The sequence below is a fragment of the Meles meles genome, chromosome 7 (genome assembly GCF_922984935.1).
Source record: "Meles meles chromosome 7, mMelMel3.1 paternal haplotype, whole genome shotgun sequence".
NCBI lineage: Eukaryota > Metazoa > Chordata > Mammalia > Carnivora > Mustelidae > Meles > Meles meles.
Window position 1 is genome coordinate 126,882,015 of NC_060072.1, and position 26,341 is coordinate 126,908,355.

A 26,341-nucleotide genomic window follows, 5' to 3' on the forward strand; every position below is an offset into this window, starting at 1 on the left:
TGGAAATACTTCCTACAAAAGAGCTACTTCTTTAGAGAAAGAAAATGTTTGGCTAAAGAAATACTGGAAATAAAAGCCCGTAATAAGGAGTGAAATGTGGGTCGAGATCTACTGAATTAAAAATCAGTAACTAAATCCTAAATTTTTTCCCTCTGACAACTCAGCTTCAGAGTGAGGCACAAGCCAACATAAATCTGACAAGGAAAATTAGTCCTTTTACCCAAGAGAAAACATCTTTTTTTTTTTTAATTAACCCTCATTTTTTTTTTTTAAGATTTTATTTATTTATTTGACAGAGAGAAATCACAAGAGAGGCAGGCAGAGAGAGAGGAAGGGAAGCAGGCTCTCCGCTGAGCAGAGAGCCAGATGCGGGACTCGATCCCAGGACCCTGAGATCATGACCTCAGCTGAAGGCAGCGGCTTAACCCACTGAGCCACCCAGGTGCCCCGCAAGAGAAAACATCTTGAAGCCTTTAGTGGAGACAGGTGCATTTCTAAATAGTTATCGTGAGAATGGACATTTTTGGGGCTGACGTTTTATTGACGTCTTCTGGATAGGATCTCTATCTGTCTCTGGACCGTCACTACTTGGACACATGGTGAATGGCAAGCCATCCTTACAGATAAAGACTGGCCTGACTTTGGGCACTTTCCTGTTTCTCAGTGAGCCAGCTGGAGCTTGAGTCTGTAGTTGAAGAAAGCCGAACAAAGCACAGGAAAGAGAACATAAACACATTTAAAAGTGGTGCTTTAGGGAAATGGGGGTGCACCAGGATAGCTTCCCTTCAACCACACAGGACACAGGAGTAGGGCTCCATAATCTTTTCTTTGAATAGATCTTACTGTGATTTTCAAAGCTGCATTATTCAATTGCCCTACAGCAGAGAATTCATTTTTAAAAATTCACCTAGGTTCCAGACAAACATGCTTTGTCTTTTACTCTAAAAGCAAATTGGATTTATTTTTCATGTATAACCTTTTAGGTATTATATACATATATGTTATGCTAGAAAAACAACATAATGGGTTTTGTAACATGAATTGCGTGTTTTGTTCTTACTACTTTGTTTTTAGTCACATCACTCAATTTGACTCATTTTAAAAAATCCTAATTTGAGACCCAGCCTAATTTAACTTAGATTGTGTACTTAGTCTAGTAATATTTGGGAAGCCTAAAACTAAAATACTATAAAAAAAGGGAATTCCAGTGACCAATCAGTAGCTACAGTCACTAGAAAAAGAGCAATATAGTGTATAACAAATTTAGGAGAAGTTTATCATTATCTTTTTACTAATTTTGCATTATTCAGGCATTACTTTATGTATGTGTCATCAGTCCCAAGGCATTTCATTTGAAACTGAAATTTTAAAAATTATCTGCTATGCAAAATAATATGATCATATCAATTGATGCAGCAAAGGATTTAACAAGATCCAACGTGCATTCATGATAAAAATTCTCAGCAAACTAGGAATAGAAAGGAATTTTCTTAACTTGATACAGAGCATCTATGAAAACCTATAGCTAACATGATAATGGTGAAAAACTAAATGTTTTCATCTTAAGATCAGGAACAAGGCAAGGATATTTTTTTCTCACCACTCTTATTCAACACAGTATTGGAATTCTTGCCACTTAAGAGGTGAGAAAAAAACATATATATAGACTGGGGAGAAAGAAATAAAATTGCCATTATTTTCAGATGTAGAAAGTCCCAAGGAATCTACATAAAAATTCCTAAAACTAGTAAATAAGTTCAGCAATACATAAGGACAATACACAAAAATCAGGCACATTTCTATATACTAATAATGTACATGTGGAAACCGAAATTAAAAATACAACTGCTACCCCTGAAATCAATATTACATTGTATTTTAACTAACTAGAATTTAAATAAAAAGTTAAAAAAAGTAAAAGTAAAAAATGCAATTGCTCTAAAGAAAATGAAATCCTTAGGTATGCACTTCATGAAACATATACAGGATCTGTGTGCTGAAAAATCACAAAATGATCAAAGAAGTCAGAGAAGACCTAACTAAATGAGGAGACATACATATTCATGGACTGGAAGACTTGACATAGTAAAGATGTCAATTATTCCTAAATCGATGCATAGGTTTAATGCAATTCTTATCAAAGCCCTAGCAAGATCTTTCTGTTTATATTTAAAAAAATACTTACATTAAATTGCATATGGAAAAGTATAGGCCCTAGAGTATTTAAAACAATCTTGACAAAGAAGAATGAAGTTGAAGGAATCATTCCACCTGATGTTACAGCTTCCTATATAGCTAATCAAGACAGTATGATATTGGTGGAGAGTTAGACACATAGATCAATGGAACAGAAAAGAAAACACAGAAATAGGGACACCTGGGTGGCTCAGTTACTTAAGTGTCTGCCTTCAGCTCAGGTCATGATCTCGGTGTCCTGGGATCCAGACCTGCCAACTTCAGGCTCCCTGCTCAAAGGGGAATCTGCTTCTAGCCTCTCCCTCTGCCCCTTCCCTATTCATGCTCATGCTCTTGGTAGCTCTCAAATGAATAAATAAAAAAATCTTTTAAAAAACTCCACAAAAATAGACCCACACAAATACACTCAACTGATTTTATTTACAAAACTGCAAACATAATTCAGTGAAGAAAGGATAGTCTTTTCAACAAATATTCTAGAGCAATTGGACATTGAGAGGCAAAAAAACACACAAAAAAACAAAAACAACAACAACAAAAAAACTAACTAACTTCAATCTAAACATGAGACCTTAAACAAAAATTAGCTCTAACTGGATGATAGACATAAATGAAAAATGTAAACCATAAAACCATAAAACTTTCAGAAGAAACCATAGCAGAAAATCTTTAGGACCTCAGGATAGGCAAAGAGTTCTTAGCCCTGATACCAAAAGCATGACATATAAGAAGAAACATTGATAAACTAGATTTTATAAAAGTTAAACATTTTACTCTAAGAAAGGTCTTATTCAGAGGATGAAAAGGTAAGTTATGAACTGGGAGAAAACATTTGCAAACCACATACTCTAGGAAGACTACTATTGAGAATATATATAGAATGGTCAAATTCCAACAGTAGAAAAACAAATAGTCCAATTAGAAAATGGACAAAAGATATGAATAGATATTTCACCAAAAAAAAAAACCCATAGACTTGACCCAAAAAAGCACATGAAAATTGTTCACCATTAGGAAAATGTCAATTGAAACCACAGTGAGATATTAATATATACTTATAAAATGGTGAAAATTAACCCACACATACATACACACAGAGAAAGCTCACTGTAGAGTACTACTCTACAATGGGATGATGGGGGATAGGGAGTGCCCCCAAAGTATGGCTCTTTAAAACAAACCTATTAGATTATTAGATCTCCAGCTCAAAACCATTCATGGTTCCCCTCTACCTGTGATACAGGGCCTTCTGCACGTAGCTTCTGGTCTACAATGACTTTCTAGACAAAATGTTAGAAATCAGATGAAAGGGGCACCTGGGTGGCTCAGTGGGTTAAGCCTCTGCCTTTGGCTTGGGTCATGATCTCAGGGTCCTGGCCCACAGCCCTGCATTGGGTTCTCTGCTCAGCAGGGAGCATGCTTCCCCCTCCCCCTCTGCCTGCTTCTCTGCCTACTTGTGATCTCTCTCTGTCAAATAAATAAATAAAATCTTAACAACAACAACAAAAAAGAAATCAGAGGAAAACAGAGAAATAGCATCTTAAATTGCTGAAAGAAAATAAATACCACACTAGAATTCTATATTCAGAGAAAATATCCCACAAAATTTAAGACAAACTAACACTATTTTAGAAAAACAAAAACCAAAAAAAAAAAAAAACAAAAAAACTTTTACCAGAAGAATTGCCACAAATTAAAAAAAAAAAAATCACTAAAAAGAATTCTTCAAAAAGAAAGAAATTGGTCCCATAAGGAGGCAGGGAAATTCAGGAAGGGGAAAACAAAACAAAAACAGCAATGTTGATATACATAAGTACTACTTGCATAAAGCAATAAAAATGTTTTATGTTTAAAAAATAGGTAGAGTTAAAACAATTGACATTAAATAGCAAAAAGACAAGAAGGAGACAAATGGATTTAAAATGTTCTAAGGTCCTTACACTTATTATGAAGTGGTGAAAGGAATAATTTTAAATTAGACTCTAATAAATCAAGGATGAATGTTGTAATCTCTAAGGTAATCACTTAAAGAAGAGGAAAAGAATGTATAAGCAATGACTTCAAAAGGAGAGTGACAGAAACCAATTTTAAAAAGCTCAAGAAAGGATAAAAGAACTAAGAACAGGCAGGACCAAGAGAAAACAAAATACAATGTGTCCATTTAAGTGCAATAATGTTGGTATTTCATTAGTTGAAAAAATATGAAATTCTCAAATGAAAGTCAAAGTAAAACAGAACCTAAATAAAACCTTAAGGACAGGAAAAGTTTTAAAGTGGCAAGATTGAAAACTATCCCAAGCAAATTTGAACAAAAGAAAGTTAGGGAAGTGATACTAACTTAGAAAAAAGTAGACTTTAAGACAAGAAGCATTAAAAAAAATTGCATAATGATACAAGTCAGTTCACCGGGCATATATAATAATTTTAAACGGGTATGTGCCACACTGCATTGCCTCAAGGTAAAAACAAGCAAAACTCTATCCCAGATCCTTCTACTAAGCTTCTAATTCTTATTTCTGATGAACTATGGGACTTGAGCTGGATGTCTTAAATGCACCAAAATCTCTATACCCAAACCCCAAATTATTATTTTCTCCTACAAAACCTGCTCTTTTCCTGGTAATTTTGCATTTGGATGGCTGTATCACCAGAAAGCATCACTACCCTGTTCAAAGACCTCTGTGCCCCATTGATTCTACATCTTTCTATATTTTTACACTCCTCTCATCATCTCCTGCCAAAACAACTCTAGTACTTTCCTAATTTTCCCAGCATAAAATGCCACCCCTACTACAAAACACCATCCATACAGGTGCTAGAATGTGCTCTTTAAAACAAACCTATTAGATCATTAGATCTCCAGCTCAAAACCATTCATGGTTCCCCTCTGCCTGTGATACAGGGCCTTCTGCACGTAGCTTCTGTCTATTTCTGCTGTCACAGCTCCCATTGTTCTCCACCTCATGCCCCAGAGCATTACCAAATGACCCAAGGGTCAGTCTGTAGCCTCTGAAATGGGATGCACCTGCAACTTTGTACGTGCTTTTCCTTCTCTCCAGAATGCTTTCCCAAGGAATGCCTTCTCCTCCTTCCAAGTTGCTACAATCTATGGCTGAAATGTATGCTGTGCTTAATGAGTTCCAGGGAATGTTTTAGTTTAATCTCATCACAGCCCTGTCAGGTAGTCACTATTAGTGTGACCATTTCACAGATGAGATCATCAAGATTTAGAGAGGAAAAGTGTCCAGGGTCAGACTTGTTGGGATGGACAAGAATTGGGTTTTTTCCTAGGAAGTCTTTCTCTCTCTCTCTCTTTAAGACTCCATTTATTTATTTGGCAGAGGAAGAGAGAGACAGCACAAGCAGAGGGAGAAGCAGGCAGAGGGGGAAGCAGTACCATAGGTCCCTGGCTTTTCTGCCTCCACTGTCCTTTGCACATACTTCTGTCAAAAGGCACTTATTACACCAAATTTACAATTACTTACTAACTCATCTACTTGAATGAACCTCTCAAGAATAAGGACCTTGTTCATTTCATCTTTGTATTCCCAAGGAGAAGTTCATTGCCTGCACAGCAAGTAGCTGGTGAATATTGTTGAATAAACAATGAAGGAATGAATAGAACATGTAAATCGTTCTTAGATGGATCTTTGCATCTAACATACGTTTACAAGGAGAATTCTTGGAGTTAAATATGCTTCTTGATTTGTAAAGTTGTTACATTATGTACACATTTTATCTATGTACATGTATGTACGTACTTATGTATTTTTTTTTGACAAAATGACATGTTTGTCCTACGGATAAACCTGTTTTTAAAGCTAAGCTAGTTCATTTTTAGCACACATTTAATTGCCAAGAAGCAATTCACAGGATAACAATAAAAATATCACTGAAAGATTTAAAACACTGCCTAAGAGATAGTATTTTCATAGGCAAATGCATCTTTAGCTAAAAATTTGTAATGATAAATGATGTTAGGTCTATCACTTAAGTAAATTTAATTTCTGAGTATTAGATTCCAGCAAGCAGAGCAAATTTAATCATTTGTAAAATATGGAATACATTAATGTGCCGGCTCTACTACCTAAAAGAAGTATGACTTAGACTTCATACGTATCAGAATGGTTATTATCAAATAGACAAGAAATGGTAAGTGTTGACAAGGATATGGAGAAAAGGCAACCTTCTTGCACTGTTGGTGCGGATAGAAGCTGGTACAGCCACTGTGGAAAACAGTAAATTTCTCCAAAAGTTAAAAACAGAACTACCACATGATCCACCAATCCCATTTCTAGGTATTTATCTGAAAAAAAGGAATATACCAATTCGAAAATATATAGGCATTCCCATGTCATTGCAACATTATTTACAATAGCCAAGATACAGAATCAAAGCAAATGTCCATAAGCGGATGAATGGATCAAGATGATGTTATCTACATACATACATACATACATACATACACACAATGGAATATTATTCAGTCATAAAAAATGAAATCTTGCCATTTGCGACAACATGGATGGACCTAGAAGGTATTGTTGCTAGGTGAAATAAGTCAGGCAGAGAAAGACAAATACATATGTCTTTGTCTTATTTATACATGCCTAATTTCTACATTTGCCTAATTTCTACATGTAGAAATTAAAATCAAAATAAATGAACAAATGAAACCAAACAAACAGACTCAGAGATACAGAGAGCAAATGAATGTTTGCAGGAGTTGGGGAATTAGATGAAATTAGGTAAAGGGGATGAAGAGGTATAATCTTTCATTTATAAAATAGGTAAGACTTTGGGAATGTAATGCACAGCATAGGGAGTATAATCAATAATATTGTAATAACTTTGTATTGTGACAGATGGTAGCTAGGCCTACTGTGGTGAACACTTTGTAATGTATATAAATATCGAAACACTATGTTGTGCACCTGAAACTAATACAGTATTGGTGTGTCAATTATTCTTCAATAAAAAATAAAAGAAGTATGACCTTACTTACTTAACATTGACAATTACAAAATTAAACGTTATGAAATTTTTTAAAATGTTGTTTAGAGAAAGTAGCCTTAATAGCAACATGCTCAGTCATAAAATAGATTTCGATACCGAAGAGGTGGAATTCATAAGACCAGAACCAGATTCCCATAGCTTTTAAATAACAGTTTAAACAGGGACACAAAACTACTCTTTTGTTCTTGCTGATATATTAGCTTATGCACTGTGCTATGGATATTTCCACTTTTTTAGCTTTGCCCTGGGACTTTGCGATGTCTTCATTTGGGAGTGAGCAGAACGTACAACTACCACAAAATTAATAGATTTTGTTTTCATATCACGACAAGAAGAAGAATATAGTCCTATGTCCCTAATGATGTTTCATTTCTAAACAACTGATTTACAACCAAAGAATTTTTTTTAATGTTTCCTGCTGACCAGAGATAGTTTGCACTTAGGCTCCTGCAAACACTAATTCAGAGTCAAGCTGATCCGAGTAAGGATAATAATTATTATTAAAGGGAACCTGTGGTTACAAATAATTTAACTCAAAACACCAAGTTTTGAGAACATCTGAGACAAGACTGAATGCCATTTTGAAGAGGGCTGGTGCGGCTTGGGTTAATGCAGGATAATTACTTCCCAGCTCTTACTCACTCAAATGTTTTCCAGTGTTATCTTATGATTTACCACTAACTCAATTTTATCATTCAGTTTGGTTTCCACAATACCATCTGGTTTTATTTTTCCTCAACAGCAGCTCTACTCCTTAAACCAGGCACAGGTCATTCCAGGGGGAAGGGGGCATAGACTCTGATGTTGGAATATATGTTAATAAAAATCTTTCCTTTCCTTTTGCTGATCTGGAGTTTAACTCCTGTCTACTTGCTTTTGTAAGGTTTTGCTGAACGAGGCATTGCTGTTTTCCTTACTGTGGCCCCGCATTCTCTGCTCAGCAAAAAACCCCTTTTCAATAAAACCCACAAAGAAGAAACTAGATACCCTTGTCTTTGGCATCATCTCTCAAGGGAAATCCAATCACCAGTGAAAAGTTACAAGGCTTAAAAAGGGCGGAAGTAAACTCAGTCTAGTTTTCTGCAAATGGGTGTACAATTTCAGCTCATCTCATTCTCTGACTTCATCAGAGGGAGCAAATGACATTAAGAGAACAGACAAACACCATTGCTTTCGAGTAATACCCCTGTTACTGCTAAGCTGAGAATTAATTGGGCAGTGATTGATACAATTTTTCAAGTTACAACTCAACCCTCTTACTGCACTTATACTTTTAAAAGTCATTAGGTTTGGCAGCTTTTATCAGGCTTTAAGAAGCACGTGGAAACATACACACATCAATATTTAGAGCCACTGAATTTTTTTTTTTTTTGACACAGAGAGAGAGATCACAAGTAGGCAAAGAGGCAGGCAGAGAAGGGGGGGGGGGGAAGGGAGGCAGAGAAAAAGGGGGAAGCAGGCTCTCTGCTGAGCAGAGAGCCAGAGGTGGGGCTCAATCCCAGGACCCTGAGATCATGACCTGAGCTGAAGGCAGAGGCTTAATTTACTGGGCAACCCAGGCGCCCTACAGCCACCTAATGTTCTTAAGTTTATTCTTTTACCATCTAGCTACAGAATTTTAGAATGCCTCTCAAAGTCCAAACATAACACCAAAACTGAAACTGAAAAAATAACTAGAAGCCAGAGTCTGATTTTGACATGTTGTTATATTTTTCTCCATCTGTTTTGACCATATTTTCCATCTTTGGGGCTGCAGACTCCCGCTGCATTTGTCAGTCTCCTCTTTCCTTCTCTTGTCCCCTCTTATCAACAAACTCAGGCTCAACTCCTTCAGCTTCCTCCCACTGCCCGCAGTGCCTTCCTTTAGCATGTTAGAAAGACATTTTCCAGATGTTATGGCAGGGGGCAAAAATCCAGAGGCCAGACACACGTGACCCAGAGGTTGAGTCTGATCTCGTACTCCCAATTCTCTGAGGATGAACCTGATCCAATTTACTACCCTGAGTCTTAGCTGAACTATATGAACCATGATGGAGAAGGAGGCACATCTAAATACAATACAATGTATAGTATATCGTTTATATTAATATGAGGGAATTAATTAAGTAGGTGCATGTGTCTACTTGTTCTTTAATGCATTCACAGCTGATTAATATTGATGGAGTATCCGTTACATGCTAGGCCTCTGCAAGGTTTTAGAATGTAATTAAAATTTAGCTTTTGATTTCAGATTTAGGTTTTAAAACATACTTTAGGGTTTGCTAGTGATATTTCAGTGCAACGTGAGTAAGAATGAACAAAACAATCATTGCTCCCATTGATGATCATGACCCCGGCTGTACCCAGGCCTCCTCCCCAACCTCAGATATAGGGTGGAACCCGTCATGGAGCCTTACAGAAGCCCAAGACCACAGCATTACTTTCTGATAGCATAACAGTCTTTCTCTTGGACATCTAAGGAACTTTATAGGAATTAGCTACTTCATCCCCATCACATTCTTAAAAGAAAAAAAAAGTGGTAATTTTTCAAAGTGATCTTTTTTTAGCAGATAAAAAAACTGAACTCAAAAATGCTACAGGACTCTTCTAAAGCATCTTACCAGGCAATGATGTAATGGGATGATTAGGTGGTGGCCATGGGATTTCTGGTCTACAGCTCCTCCCATCTGGGCACATTTCCGCCTTTGTGGAATATGGTTCATTTTGTTCTTGTTAAATATGTGCTCGGGTGTTTTAAAACCTTTGTCTCACCTTTGTCTGTGAGTCTGACCATACTGTCATCTGACTCGTTCTCTATATGGCACTTACCCAAGGAAGGGACAGGCAGTGGCCCTCACCCTCCTCAGACTGTGGACAACAGGGAGCTGGGAGCTTTAGTGACATGTCCAGTGTTTACAGCCTCTAGTCACTGACACCCCTTTGTCCCTGATGTTACCATCTTCTTTAGGGTGATGTCACATCCTTGCCCTTCTAAGACATGTCATCCCAAAGGGTCACTCTTTTCTCTCTCCTCAGCTACTCACTGATCCAAATGCCTACCAGTCTCACACCTCATCAGGCCAGGGTCAGTTTCTGACCCTGACATTTTGCTGAAGTGTTATGAACACATTACTTTAAAAGACAAATGGAATCACCACAGTATACTATACAAATAATGTACTTCGGATCCCCGATCTAATCAAATATCTAGAAGTTTGGTGTCTAATGTGATGACTATGTCATGAATAAGACTGACTGAGCAGAACTCTCACATGAAACCAGGGCAGTGAGAAGCAGCAGGGGTTTTGAAAGTTTAAAAACATGTTTGCAAGTCTGAAATGTTCACAAGACACACATGTAAGCCCAGTCATGGCCAAAGCAGTCCCTGGGGGTCAAGGAGGGACAAAAGCTCAACTAGCAGAAATTTAATAAAATAAAGGTGACTTATAAACATCAATTCTGCACTAGATAGCATTCCTATTTCAGCCAAATCCACAAGATTGATGGCTTCTTAAACTTTATAAGACCCTTGATACCACTGACAAGCAGACAAAAGCTCACTCTTTTAAGAAAAACACTCAGATAAATTCAGAGTTTCACAGATCCCTAATGCCCGGCACGATGGCTTTGCTGGTCATTTTCTCTCAGGATCAATTAATTATTCATGGAATGCTGGAGTGCAGGGGGAAAGGCAGATTCACTTTATAGTTAGATATTAGCCCCTGTGAAGGGCCTGCCCTGCCTTCTCTGTACCTTATATCCCATCCATTAGGGGCCGTTAATACAGAAGTCCCACGAAAGGACAAAACTCAATTTCCCTACATATTTAGTAATTAACACAAACCATGGGATATTTGCCCCAAATCTTTCTGACCCATTAGCAATACAAGTGAAGAAGGAGTTGACCTCATAATCACATAGCTACATGAGTGGGGCTCTCCACTGGCTTCTGAAAAATCGAAGCAGATGTCTATAAATTATTGTCAACTGTACCATCTAAATGGCAAATTTGCAAATCTCGAGTGTGTTAGTCAAGATGAACCAAACTGGAATGTCACAGACTAAAATGGTCTCTTCATGGCAATTATTTACACTGTGAAAATACTGTTTTCCAGGCTGAACTGACAGTTTTGGACATCCTGTTGAAAATTCATGTGACTGTTGAAAACTCACTGTCAAGTCCATACAGGCGTTCTCACCTTTCTATGGGAAAGTGGGGTGGTTTTAAATGCATAAGACAGACGTGAAAGGTGCATCCTAGTGGCCAAGTCCAAGTTTTTGTTTTTGTTCTTTTTTAATCCAGATCTATAACTAGAAGAATTCAATCTACTCTTAATTGCTCTTTCCCCTACTCCCTTACCACAAACAAACAAACAAAAAATGAAACAAAACGAAGTTGAGAAGTTATGCAGAATGATCAGTAAACTGATACGTGTGCTCTTGAAGGCTTTGTGAAACGAAAGCAATTCAAGGCAACACTTAGCTTTTCAGTAAAAAAAAAAAAAAAATTACTGTTAGTGATTACTCAAAAGCACTTCTTCGATATATCCAAGTATCCAAGAACATTTATAAAGATGAAAAAGAGGTAAAAGTCGTCATCATGAAATGCAGTGATCAAACCACTCTGACAACTAACGACATTCCATTTCTATTCCCTACACTTGAACCCTTCCGAGAACTGTGACCAGAGGAAAACAGTAATTGACCGAAAGAGCCTGCGGTCGTACGAGAACAATGCCTCTGACAATGTAAGATCTTTCCTTCTGTGCCACTTTAGTTCAGTAAAATCACAGTAAGTCCAAATGCCTTCCTTGCAGCTCAGAAAAACAGTAATTAATGAGGCTAGTGAACGCTGGACTGACTCACTTGGGAAGCTTCATGCCGGGGACAATAGCAGAGAGCACTTTAAGACTATTTCAATGGTCAAGTGAGAATATATTAGGAAAAACAAAAACAACTTGAAAGCAGGTAGCAAGAGCAAATGCAAATATGTGTCATTTGATTCTAAAGTCTCTGCTAAAGGCAAGAATGTATGGGTTCTTTTGTACAAAAATCTCCAAAGGAAAATGAATTTTTCTTTCAAAATAGCCTCTGTGTTTTTTGTACGCCACTTCACTTAGACAAATTCTATTGAGGCGATACTCCCTGTCTGCCCATGAGACTCGCTTTCAAGTGACTGTTGATATAGCTAATATAGCTAAGTAGGAGAGGTGGCGAAGTAGTTTTCTGATACAATTTGTCATGATGTCTATGTTTTATTGGGAAGCCTTCACAACACAAGTGTCTAATTGCTTCCCTCAGGAAATGCACAGAAAAGTAACACATCAAATGTAAAGAAAGCCCAAGGTAACCTTGGCTTTGGAGCAGAGGGATGAGGGTTATCTAGAGCATTCTCCCTTCTCAGTTTCTCTGAGATTCTTACCTTTCCTTCTATTTCCATTCCCACTGCGTCAGTTTGAACCTTCAACCTTTGCCATCTGGAATTCTGTAATGAGCTTCTTCTCAAGTCATAGGGTCCTCTTGTCCCAACCTACCTCCAGCCTGCTATCACTACCATCTTTCCAGAAGTCAAGTCTTGTCATTCAGTTCTCACTTAAAATTCTCCCAAGGCTGTTCATCATTTTAAAGATAAAGTCAACACAGGTCATGAGGCCTTTTTCTTGATGGAGCCCTTGCCTGCTTTTAGGCTAAACTTCTGCCATTTCTGTCAGTGATAAAATGAGGTTCAGGTCTTATCAGAGATGCTTGTGTAGGGAGACTTTACCCTTGTACACCACAGAGGTGTATTAGTTGAGTTTTTTTTTTTTTTTTAAGATTTTATTTATTTATTTGACAGACAGAGATCACAAGTAGGCAGAGGCAGGCAGAGAGAGAGAGAGGAAGAGAAGCAGGCTCCCCATCAAGCAGAGAGCCCGACGTGGGGCTCGATCCCAGGAATCTGGGATTATGACCTGAGCCGAAGGCAGCGGCTCTAACCCACTGAGCCACACAGGCGCCCCGGGTTTTTTTTTTTTTTTTAATCAAAATATATCATATATAACTTTTAAAACCAAAATTTCATGTGACATATTCCTCAAAATTTAAATGAAAAGCAACTTTAGTCAGGTGAAAAAAAAAATAAGTAAAGCAGAAAAGCAACAGTCATGAAAAATAGATTTACATATCCCAAATTCTTACCCAGTGTCTGCCAGAAAGATATTTTCCAACCTCTTGCTGTTTGAAATGAATCTGTCTTGAATACCAGAAGCAAACTATGATTGCTGCTCTTAATATTAGGTGGAAGCTCGGAACCGCAGAATTTTCCAAGAAGGGGATCACTGATGTTAGAACCATCGTAAATTGCCAGGTAGTCTTGGGAGCAGAAGGTGGAGGGAACCACATCAAAATCACTAAACCTGTGGAACAAACCTTGTTAATACTGAAGTTCTCCATCCGGATTTCCATTACACTATAACTCTCGTTCTTATAGAAACAAAAACAAAAACAAAACAAACAAACAAACAAAAACAAGACAAAGGCTAGAAGCAGAACATCCATGCTTTACTTGACAGAAAGTACTAGAAACAATATACTATTTTAATGATTGGATGGCTATAAGCAAATATTTACACTTAGGATCATTAGAGTTGTTACAGGAACTTCACACCACATATCCCCAGCTCTCTGCATTCCTGACATTTGGAAAAATTGCCCTTCTGGGTACACTCTGAGGTTCTACATGGCCCTAAGACTTTCTTTGCCCAAAGAAATATAAGCAGGAGTGATACATACTACTTTTTGCAAGGCGTTTTTTAAAAAATTACTATTCAGTTTGCCTTCCCACTGCAGTGATGGATCATGGATTCAAAGGTAGAAATGGAGTGTCTGTCCATCAGCCTGGCTGCTGAGTGACCAGGCCACATTGGACATACTCATACAGGTGAGAAATCAACTTGTTAAGCTACTGAGCCATGGGTGTGTTTCTTACCACTTATAACTATCCTGACAGATACACCCTTAACTTCATTTAATGGCCTGAGATACTACTTTAATCTAAGGCCTATGCTCGGTCATTTCAAGTAACTATTCCCAGAGTTCCTAAACAAGCAGCTTTCTACATGGTTTACCTTTAGGGCTTTAGAATGGGTTTATTATAACTTATTTTTTTCTTAAATTCATTTAAATTATTTGATATCCTGCCCTCATTTCTGTAGGTTCTCCTGCTTTCTCAGTTTTTTTTTTTCTTTTTGCTAGCAGCTACAATAAATAACATATAACACAGAATAATTTGTGAAGCTCCTGGGTGGCTCTGTCAGGAGTCAGTCTGACTCCTGATTTCAGCTCAGGTCCTGATCTCAGGGTCAGGAGATTGGGCTCTGTGCTTAGCAAGGAGTCTGCTTGTCCCTCTCCTTCTGTTCCTCCTTGGACTCTCTGCCTCTGCCTTTCTCTCTTTCAAATAAAACACATAAATAAATAAATAGTCTTTAATACAGAATAATTTGAAGATATTTAATTTGAAAATTCCTTCTAAGAGCCTTAAGAAAAAAAGTATCTGTAAAATTTTTAAAAAGCCTTAATTAGTTCAATATTTTCAAACTGATGATTAAGAACAAGACGAAAAATTCTTTATTTTCTTTAACTACATGTAATAGTTAATGCTCTTATAAAAGAAGATGAAGGCAGAAAAAGGGCTAGATAATTTCCAAAAATACTACATCTATTTTTATTCTCCTTGGATAACACATTTATTTTCTACAACATGAATCCATAAAGAAAGATAAAGATTTGAGTTTCCAAGAGGACTCAAAGCTGTTTTGGCTTTTTATTTTTTAATCATTTTTCCAGAGAACAGACACTTTCTGGAAAAGCCCATTGATAGAAAAGCTCATGTTGCCAGGGTACGTTGAGAGCCCTGGTAGAAGAATTCATGTTTTACTAATGTCTACAACTTCTGCAAAGATTGGGATAATATCTGTTTCATAGAATGTAGGTTCTTAGAGTATAAAAAATTTTCCAACCGTGCTAAAAGAATTTTGACTATGATGAGCCAGCGCCCACACAGGAAATAGATATATATGTTATCAACATATACAGTATATATATCACCTATAATCCTACACATGTAGAAGCAAATACTGGGCCACCAAGGCACATAGCAAGAAAGACTCCTTATTCTGCCATTCTAGGCAGATGATCCTTCCATAGGGCCTCCTTTTTTGGACCATCTGGCATTTTTGTTTATTTTTTGGTCCCTTAGACTTAAAGGACTTTTTGGCCCTCGGGGCACAGCTTCCTTACAAACAGTCCTGGGGGTGGGCGGGGGGGAAGGGTGGAATCTGCATATTTCTTCAAGGTACAGCCTCTAGACCACTTACTGTCTGGTACAGGAACCCAATCAGATGGATAAGACTTTTTTTATAAAGACCCATTTGACATAGGTTCCTGGAGGCAAACTGTAGAATATGTGATTTTAGGGATGAAAGTGATCACAGCCACTTGGTAGAGAGGTAGGTAACAAAGATTCCAGCCCATCGACCTCCTATACAAAATTCTAGGTTGCTATGAACTACACAAACTTTCAGAGCCCTCTGCCATATGCTGTAACACGAGAGTTACAAATACGTCATCTCAGATGAATGTGGTTTTGAACTTTATCACTGATAACTGGAGGTTATGGTCCTTAATCAGTGCTGCGGGGAGTAGGTAGGATTAGGGGAGAGTTTTACTGATGATGTAAGCAATATCACAGGGCACCAGTGTAGAGGTGTTCTGATATATGGATAAAAATACATTTCTCAAGGAGTCAGGATATATTTGCCCTTCAAGAAATAGCACAGGGAAATATCAAGGGCATGGCTTTGGGAGAAAATATTATGTGAATTCAGATTCTGACTCTTCATTTAGTAGCATATCACACTGAGAAAGTAATTTGACCTGTCTGAGCTTCAATTTTCTCATCAGTAAAATGGGTTTAATAATATATGCTTCGTGTAACTGTTGTAAGAATGAAAGAAGAAAAAAAACCATAAAAACAAAAACCAAACAGGAGCGCCTGGGTGGCTCAGTTGGTTAAGTGGCTGCCTTCGGCTTGGGTCATGATCCCAGTGTTCTGGGATCGAGCCCCGCATCGCGGGGAGTCTGCTTCTCCCTCTCCCTCCGCTGCTCTGCCTCCTTGTACTCTCTATCTCTGTCAAATAAGTAAATAAATAAATCTTTAAAAACAAAACAAAACAAACAAACAAAAAGAATGAAAGACGAGAAGTATGGAAAGTATCAATTAAAGTTCAACAAATGAAAGTTCCCCACAAATGAAAATTACTTTCACTTGCTGCTTCCAAGACAGGCTTAAATTTTTACAGTCCATTCTATGAAGGCTAGACCCATTCCTTTGAAACCTGCTGAAAAATGACAACACTCATTTTCACTGGTGGAGTGCCTGTTTTTCCCCTTAATCCCTATTGGCTTGCATGGAAGGCGGGACACCCATTTTCCAGATTTATACTAACAAACAAGAACTTCACTCTCCCTTCTTTGAGGTTCTCTTATATACGTCCTGTAAAAATCAGTGTTCTTTATTGTAAAGGAATATCTTTTCTGCAAGTAGAGCTGACCCAAGTGTAGAGAAGGTACATTTGTCTTACATACTTCAGCCAAAGCACTCTGTCATCTCTACCGATGATGGTGTACGAACAGTGTATGTCATTAGGGTAGTCCGAATACGAATAGGCAGGGCTCTTGATGACTCCAGTGGAGAAGTTGAACACTCCCCCACAGGCTGCAGAAGAAGACAGAGAACGATTATTGCTCAGAGTGTGAAAGAGTAATTTTGAGATATTCTTTACAATTGTACCTTTTTTCCTTAAGAGAGATGCCAACCATTTGCCTTAAAGAACTTAAATCTCCCTTCATTGTTGTTTACAAACAATATTGATGTTTTTCACTAAGGTCAAGGGAAGAGACAATAAGGGAGTAGAATTGGGGAGAACATTTTTAAGACACATCTTGGAATGGAATTCATCAATTCAATGACCAGAGTGAAAACAATGAGAATGAACATTTCATGTGTTGGGGTCCATTCCCTATATTTAACGAACAGATTGAGAGGGATGACAGAGATAACTGGAAGCTGGGAAAAGGCATGCAGAATCCAAGGCATGTTGTGAGCATCTGGGCCCAGGAAGGACTGTGATCTGGAAATCTATAATATAGATTAAATATCTTAAATATAGAGTTTCCTCTGTCAAGACAGAGTATTATAATGTGAAATACTAGAAACAGTTTTTGGAACTTCCAAGTTTAGTTCCCTTTGGGGGCTCAAATGGGGTCCTTTGCGTTTCCCATTTAGTTGTGAGCCTGGTAAGGGCTATATTTGCCCAAATTTGTATTACTGCTCCTCAGCAAGTGCAAGGCTAGACCCACTCCCCGCCCTGGCTCCAGCAGTCCAGCCCAGAACTGTTAGTTGTTTCTGTTAGTCAATAAAACCACAGCCATAAAATGACCATTAAACCCCATCATAAAAAACATTAAATTAGTATTATTTCTGTTTGGCCTTACATATAAGGAGGATGAGACCATGCTGCACAATGATGGAAACTGCCCCATTCATTACAGTGAGAAATGCTTCTGTTTTATGATTCTAAAATTATAATGTTAGTAGTATATTTTGATGATATTTCTCTGGTTTATATACTGTCAGCAGATATATTCCATTTACATCTCTTAGAAATGATAAATAAGGGGCGCCTGGGTGGCTCAGTGCGTCAAAGCCTCTGCCTTTCGCTCAGGTCATGATCCCAGAGTCCTGGGATCGAGCCCCGCGTCAGGCTCTCTGCTTGGCAGGGAGCCTGCTTCCTCCTCTCTCTCTCTCTGCCTGCCTCTCTCCCTACTTATGATCTCTATCTGTCAAATAAATAAAATCTTTAAAAAAAAAAAAAAAAAGAAATGATAAATAAATCGTGGCTGCCATTTAAGATTGTTTGTTTGTTTGTTTGTTTATATTCCTTCAGGTCAGCCCACATTTCAAGGAAAGCTATTCTTTACACATACCCATAAGTATACACAGTCTGAGACCCCTGGGGACAACTGTAGTGAATTAAAACTTAGATTCGTGGGGAGCCTGGGTGGCTCAGTGGGTTAAAGCCTCTTGCCTTCGGCTCAGGCCATGATCTCCGGGTCCTAGGATCGAGCCCCCGCATCGAGCTCTCTGCTAAGCAGGGAGCCTGCTTCCCCCTCTCTCTCTGCCTGCCTCTCTGCCTACTTGTGATCTCTCTGTCAAATAAATAAAATCTTAAAAAAAAAAGTTAGATTTGTGTAGCCATTATTCTATTTCAGCTTATAGACAATTATGTGGTTTTGGAAAGCTTATCAATGTCCAAGTAACTCCCGAATTTGTACCTGTCAGGATTTGAAATCTTAATACCAACATTTTTTAAATGGCACTTTCAGGGGCGCCTGGGTGGCTCAGTGGGTTAAAGCCTCTGCCTTCGGCTCAGGTCATGATCCCAGGGTCTTGGGGTCGAGCCCCGCGTTGGGTCTCTCCTTGGCGGGGTGCCTGTTTCCTCCTCTCTCTCTGCCTGCCTCTCTGCCTACTCTGTCTGTCAAATAAATAAATAAATAAATCTAAAATTAAAAAATGAAATAAAATAAAAAATAAATGGCACTTTCACAGTAGATATGGTAAACCTTACATACGGTATTTTGGGAAAATGAGAGATTAAAGAGTAGAAGATCATAAAGCAGCATGTAAGTCTCCAACATACCAGTGGTAGCGAAAGAATAAACAAACTGATGCTCTTCTTTATTCAACAAGAAAACCAGGGGAAGGGACCCTCACTGTGCCCAAATCTATTCTGGATGTGCCCACAGACCTACGGAGTCACACACAGTCACACTTTCCAAATGGTGTCAGGACTCAGGTAACAGCTAATATGAATGACTTGTAAAGGTCTTTTTCATGAGTAGAGAGTTTCAAGACTTCTTTGTGGATGAGAATAGTAATTTATTTGAAAGAAAATGATTTAACTTTAGTAATAACCTTGGTCACATAAAGAAAAAACAAAACAAGCTTTTGCCAGATATGTGTGCCCATTTCACTGAAACTAGGATGATGTAGTAAAAATGGTCAGTAAACTAACCACACTTATTGCAGGAAAGGAAAAGATAACTGAAAATAGGGAAATAGAATCTTATGATTTTGAAACATAGGATTAAATTGTCTACAATGAAAAATGAAAAAGATCCTAGTAACTACAAAGGTTTTTGCTCAATCCATGACTTGTCTTCTCACTTTGCCTTTGAAATGGAAAACTTGCAAATTACAATATAGCTGAATACATTAATCTTTTCTTTTCCTTAAGACCTTGTGCTTTTGTATTATTGAAAAGTTCTTTCCTACCTGAAGATATAAAGATATTTTCTTCCATTTTTTCCTAAATTTATAAAATACTGTTTTTCACATTAGCAGAGTGACTTGGAGAAATGAGACAGGCGTCTGGATAGTCCAGGCCAAAAGGACACCTTTACATAACTTACTACCAACTAAAGACAGCAAGAACGCTCATTTTAACTTTAATTATCAACATAAATCTCAATCTTCCATTTGATTTTCAAAGAGTAGTTCTAGCTAAAGTTCCTGAAGAAGGTCCTCCCCATTTTTTTTTTTTTTTAAAGGAAATGCCTGACTATTTTTGGACCAGGCATCTATTTGATCATTTTTCCCCTTAAAGTGCCCAAGTCTTCAAGCTGGTGATGTATGAATCACAATTAAAAGTCCTTATGGGAATTACTTAAGAAAAGAAGTAAATTCCAGACTCTATCATTATGGCTACTCACGGGTGATCTTATAGTTAAACTTGAATCCGAGGTCTGTGATGTGCGCATTAGAGTAGAAGTTGAGCATCACCGGGCCTAGGAGGGTGAGAGGAGACAGGATTTCCTCGCCACACACGGTGGCAAAAGGCGTGGAAGAGAAGTTGGAAGCCCTGATGATGTGGACGCCATCACTGGCACAGCTTCCGGTTATGGCCGAGCGCGCTGTAGGGAATGACCAGCATTATAATCAGAAGAAATGCAAGGGACTGGTGCTATAAACACTCAGACCAAAAAAAAAAAAAAAAAAAAAAGGAAATGTAATGAAGATCCATGCAATTTACATAGAAATTAAAATGAGAGTCAAGGGCTCTTTTGCTAAGTCACTGTTTAACTTGGTGTCCTGATGAAACAGTGTCTACCCAAGTTACAAATCACGCACAGGTCTGAGGAAACAGGTAGAACTTCACAACAGATAAATCCCGCTTTCAAATAATCCAGAATTTTCTTCCTTTATGAAGTGGCTCCTTTAATTCCATGACATATAAATGTCCTGCCAGGGACACTTGGCGCTATGAGAAGACAGGATTTTGCTGTAACATTGGGATGTACTAGTGGCATGGAATGGGGAGGAGGGGGGAGGAATGCCATTAAACACCGTCCTCTGCTCAGGGCAAGCCCACACCTCCCCGTCCTCCCACCACCACAAAATCACTCAGTCCAAAATGTCAACAGCACTGCTTTGGCAAAACCCTGCTTTAACTTCACGCTTATATACAGATAAGATACTCCAACCATGAGAGAGAATTAGAACTTCCTTAGTGTTTACTGAACAGCATTTTTAAATGTTCACACAAACAACGTTAGCTTGAGTTTAGTGACCGTTAAATATCCAACATTGTTTTGTCTTCTGAATATATATGCACAGAAATACATACTCTGACCCATTCCAAAGAGAAATGCAAAACCCAATAAACAAAAAATTAAAAAGACTTTATCACAGCCATTTTTACAGGTAATTGTACTGTGAAAACATTAATTGGGGTCATACTGGGCATGATCTTTTGCAACTTATTTTTTTATTAACATAAAATAACAACCATATGTTTTATGTGATTTTTCTTTTGAAAACACTGAATTAAATGCACACATAAGATTCGAATATAGAGATGCACCATGTTAAGTTCAATTAATCCTCTCTTGTTCACTAATTCTCTCTTTTCCGTCTTATTTTGATTAAAAATACTATTGACGCATTCTTGTATGTAGATATTTGCTGAATTTTCTCATTATTTCATTAGGATAGGTCTTTAGAAGCTGAGTTACTGGTACTAAGGTAAGATTCTTTTTCAGGTTTATCAAGTGGCCCTTGGGAAAGGTGTTATCAGTTCACAGTGCTAGGACACTTGGGGTATCTGACATTTTCTCCAATCCTAGATTTTCAGCCCCCTGGGGACAAACCTTACCTCATTAACAATCACGCCCCATTTAGCCCTCCCTCTTTACTGCTCTCCCCAACCCTTGGCAACCACTAACTTACTTTCAGTCTTTATGGATTTGTCCATTCTGCACATCTCCCATAAAAAGAATCACGTGATATGCAGTCTTTTGTGACTGGCTGCTTTTACTTAACATGATGTTTTCAAGGTTCACCCATGTCGAAGCAGCCATCAGTACCCCATTCCTTCCAAGGCGGAAGGGTATTCCATTGTAGGGATCGACCACAGTTTGCTTATCCATTTAGCAATTAATGGGCATTTGGTTCGTTTCTACCTTTTGGCTATTATGAATAATGCTGCAGTGTTCATGTACAAGGTTTTGTGTAGATATATGCCTTCCATTCTCTTGGGTACCTAAGCAGGAGTGGAACTCATGACTCATATGGTAACTCTCTCTTTCACATTTTGAGGACCTATGTGACTATTTTCCAAAGAGACTGCACTACTTTACCACCCCACCAGCACCACATGAGGGTTCCAATTTCCCACATCCTCACCAACACTTGTTATTGTCTGGCTGCCTTTATTTAGCTATCTTAGTGGGTATGAAGTGATATTCATTAGGGTTTTAATCTGCATTTCCCTATGACTAATGATACTAAACAGCCTTTCATGTGCTTATTAGCCATTTGCATATCCTCTTTGAAGAAATGTCTATTCAGATCTTTTGCCATTTTAAAATTAGGTTATACATTTTTATTGTTGAGTTTTGTTTTGTTTTTTTAAAGATTTTATTTATTTATTTGACAGAGAGAGAGATCACAAGTAGGCAGAGAGGCAGGCAGAGAGAGAGGAAGAAACAGGCTCCCCGCGGAGCAGAGAGCCCGACGCGGGGCTTGATCCCAGGACCCTGAGATCATGACCTGAGCCGAAGGCAGCGGCTTAATCCACTGAGCCACCCAGGCGCCCCTTATTGTTGAGTTTTAAGAGTTCTTTTATATTCTGGATACTAGCATGGGCATAAATTTCTATTTCTTTTGGGTAAATACCTAAAAGTGGAATTGCTGGGCCAGAAAATACAGTTCTATGGATGACCATAATCATAATCATGATTAAACAGCAAAATCACAGAATGAAAGGAAATATGCTGATGCTAGTTTAAAAACTCGGTTCCACTTTGATCAAATGGCTTGCTATACAGGTATTCATTAAGTATTAGAGCGTTAGTTTTTAAGTTGTTGACCTAATGACATAGACTATCTTAGTGGTGACTGTCTTAGGAAATTAAGGAAACGTTGTGAGCATTAAGGTAAAATGTGTCATATACTTGATCACGTTTCCAAAATACTAAAGGAACTAGTCCAGTTCTAGAAAGTTCATGAAATAGCAGTGGTATGTCTGTATCAACACAACCAAAACTCATTAAGTGCTTACAAAAGATCCATATTCAACAATAAGGAAGTTGGGCAGGGGAGAGGCAAAGGAAGTTGAGAGAGGATTTTTATCTTTTTACTTTTCTTTTCTTTCTTTCTTTCTTTTTATTTATTTATTTATTTTTTTGGCAGGAGATGGCAGGAGAGTATTAAATCATTACACCAATCAAAATGATCTGCTCACTCATACAGCCTGACTCAAAAAAATTGAAAAAGTTATGATATTTGGCAAGTTGCTTGATGGATGAAGATATTCTTATACCCTTTCCAACAGTCATTTCGTTAAGGTAGGATGTCCTTCCAAATTTTACCCATAAAAAGTCAAGTATTACATAATATCAGAATTTATAAAATTATCTGAAGTCTAAGAGCACCTCAAGGTTTAGCATAAGCAAGGTAGTATACAAGAAAATGAGATATAACTATGTCAGTGGGCATAAAGTAATTCACACATATACATCTTTTTCTCAAGCTCTATTTTTCACATCACTGCATTACAGCAAAGAGATCAACCCCAATTCTTTAATGACAAGATACTTGGTGACAGAGACCACAGTCATCAGAAAATAATTATATTAAACATTTTTCCATAATCACAGGGGGAACCAATTGAATACATGATCAAAATATACACAAAATGCTCAAGCAGAATATAGTTAAAGATAACTAGCATGATTGCCTTCCAGGGAGAAAAAGGAACTTAGTCAAGATTTGAAAAAGTTCTTCAAGGACAAAGATAAAGTTGAATTTATGGCAGAGAAGTAATAGTTATTAGACATAGGAGAACCCATGTCATGAGAAAATGAACTCCAGACATTCTTAATTCTATCCTCAGTAAGTAATTTGATGTGAATTTACTACTGAAATCTCTGAGGTATTGAGGTATGAAGCTATCCTCCAGGATTTGTTTTTACGATTATTTTCTATCCTTCAAAAAAAACTTTTAAGAGATGTTTATTGTTTGAAATGGGTAAGCCTCTATCCAGTGTATTGAAATATAATTTTTATCATAGTCTTCAAGACTTTATTACAGAGGAACATTCAATTCTGAATTCCATCACAGTTCCAAGAACTTGGAGAGAATTGAAAGGAAACCAGGAAGGAGTAACTCAGCAAATAATATAAACTGGTGAAATTTAGGTTCAGAGTGCAATTCTTCTCTAGAGCCATAGACAGAGAGGCAGAGATATCAAAGAGGACTAGGAGATAGGGGGCGATCATTTGGGTTGGAATATTTAAATAGTGTGGCTAAGATAAAGTCTTTTCAGTAAACAGCAAAGGGCTCTAGGGAGAGGTGCAGGAATTAGGGGGCGGCAAATCCCAATTAAACTGTAGCTTGGAGACTGGATTGCTCAATGGAGGAATGATTGAGTGGGACAGAGAAGTATGTGCCAGCACAGAACTAAGTTTCACAGGCTGTGCAGACCAAAGTCTTATTACATGGGCAAGCAAGGAATCCCACATAACTAAACTGTCTCCTCTAAGGTCTGGCCAATTTTAATAAATCATCAGTAGGAACTATTTCAAAAGAAGCACTGCCCAATGGTTTCTAAAATAATAAATTGTGAATTGTGCCTACATTCTGATTTCTTTAGAAATAGTTAAGTAAAGCAAAGAGAAGAAATGGTAAGTAGCTAGGTAATGCCATTTAAAAAAAAAACAACTTAGATTACATGGTGGGGGAAATGTGAACTAAGACAACTGACAAAACCTAATTTTTGGTGGGAAAAGGGGCAAAAGGAAAAATCTAAAGCTAAATTTTTTCTTTTACATTTTAGCTTTATATTAGGTATAAACTGTAAAGTAGGACTTCTAAGTTAATTTTTTAAAATTCAGGCAAATATTACAAAGGACTTCCCATCTGGCTACTCTGTTAATCTAGACTTATTTTTCTTCAGAGCTTCTGACGCCATCTCTAGAGGACAGCAAGCAAAAACAGCTATCCTTCTGTTTCTCTCCACTGTCTGTGCTAAGGTACTACTCTACTATTCAATTCTTATTAAGAGATGAGAGACTGTGGACTCTGAGAAACAAACTGAGGAGGGTTTTGGAGGGTGGGGGGTTGGGTGAGCCTGGCAGTGGGTATTAAGGAGGGCAGGTACTGCATGGAGCACTGGGTGTGGTGCATAAACAATGAATGCTGGAACACTGAAAAGAAATAAATTAAAATAAAATGCACATAAAATATATTAAATCCACAGCAGCTAAACTAAGAACTCTGACTTGTGTTGGGAGAACAGATACTTATTAAAGCGTCTGGAGATTCTGCAATCTCATTATAAATCAAGTCTTAGATGAAAGGGGATTCATGGAACAATGGATAAAACCACAAAGATGGTCATATGGCCCTTGAAAAGATAACAAATTCAATTAATAGGGACTGCGAATTTCACATTTCTGTAAGAAAGTAACTTTTATAAAAGCAATTAAAACTCCTTTTTACTATGACATGCTAAAAAGAAAAAAAGGAAAAAACGAGTTACTCTGGAACTTTCAGTTTCTAAAAGAAACTGAGCTTAGAATTTGTCTAGATGTAGGATTTTTTAGTTAAGAATTTCTAACCTTTTCATTGTCACCAAGGTAAATCAGTGTTATTACTGAATTTTAATGAAAAAAGAATCAAGATATAGAAGGCAATCACTTGGGGTGCCTGGGTGGCTCAGTGGGTTAAAGCCTCTGCCTTCAGCTCAGGTCATGATCCCAGTGGGATTGAGCGGCATCACCACATCGGGCTCTCTGCTCAGCAGGGAGCCTGCTTCCTCCTCTCTCTGCCTCTTCTCTCTCTGCCTGCTTCTCTGCCTATTTGTAATCTCGGTCTGTCAAATAAATAAATAAATAAAATCTTTAAAAAAAAACAAAAAAGAAGGCAATCACTTGCCACAGAGTACTTCATCTGCTAAGTGCTTTATCTATAAAGTAAATAGTAAAAATAAATGGTCTATAATCTTCCCCAGCAACTTCAAGTCATCTACTTGGGCATATGAATAATGAAAACACAAAAATACACTTTTTGACTGTTCAGTATTTGGGAAAATAATTTTTAATAAAATTAATAAAATAAAATTTAATAATCTCTGATTCCCAAATAAGTATAAACAGTGATAATTTCTCTCTTATGAGAAATTTACAAATTAATTTGTAAAAATCTTATGCTTTGTCTGTTTCTGGCATTTCATTTTTGACCAAAAGAAACATTTTAAATTTGTCAATTCTCTACCATATTTTAGAAATTGTGAAGCCACTTTTAAGACTATCAAGAGCCATTTCAATCTGGAGATGACATTCAGAAAAAAAAAAGTTGCCTTGTAAATGATCAAATGGAAATTTCTTCCATGACTTTTAATTGAATACACTGGAATTTTTATACTTCATAAGTGATTATATAGAAAAGATGTGAAGTCCATAGTTCATACAATGACTATTATTGGAATAATCATGACGAGAAACTTAGGCCAACATAAAATCACGTAACATACACTTTCTGAGCAACTT

General features: G+C 37.5%; 1 protein-coding gene across 1 annotated transcript in view; it reads right to left on the reverse strand.

The window, feature by feature from the left end:
- CUBN (cubilin) overlaps window positions 1–26,341 on the reverse strand; it is a 269,195-nt gene that overhangs the window by 30,654 nt on the left and 212,200 nt on the right. Inside the window, exons 57-59 of the mRNA XM_046012645.1 lie at window positions 20,002–20,202; window positions 16,816–16,945; window positions 13,369–13,586 (exon numbers count right to left, since the gene is read on the reverse strand). Coding sequence (XP_045868601.1) covers window positions 13,369–13,586; window positions 16,816–16,945; window positions 20,002–20,202 — 549 coding nt within the window. The remainder of the gene's footprint in view (window positions 1–13,368; window positions 13,587–16,815; window positions 16,946–20,001; window positions 20,203–26,341) is intronic.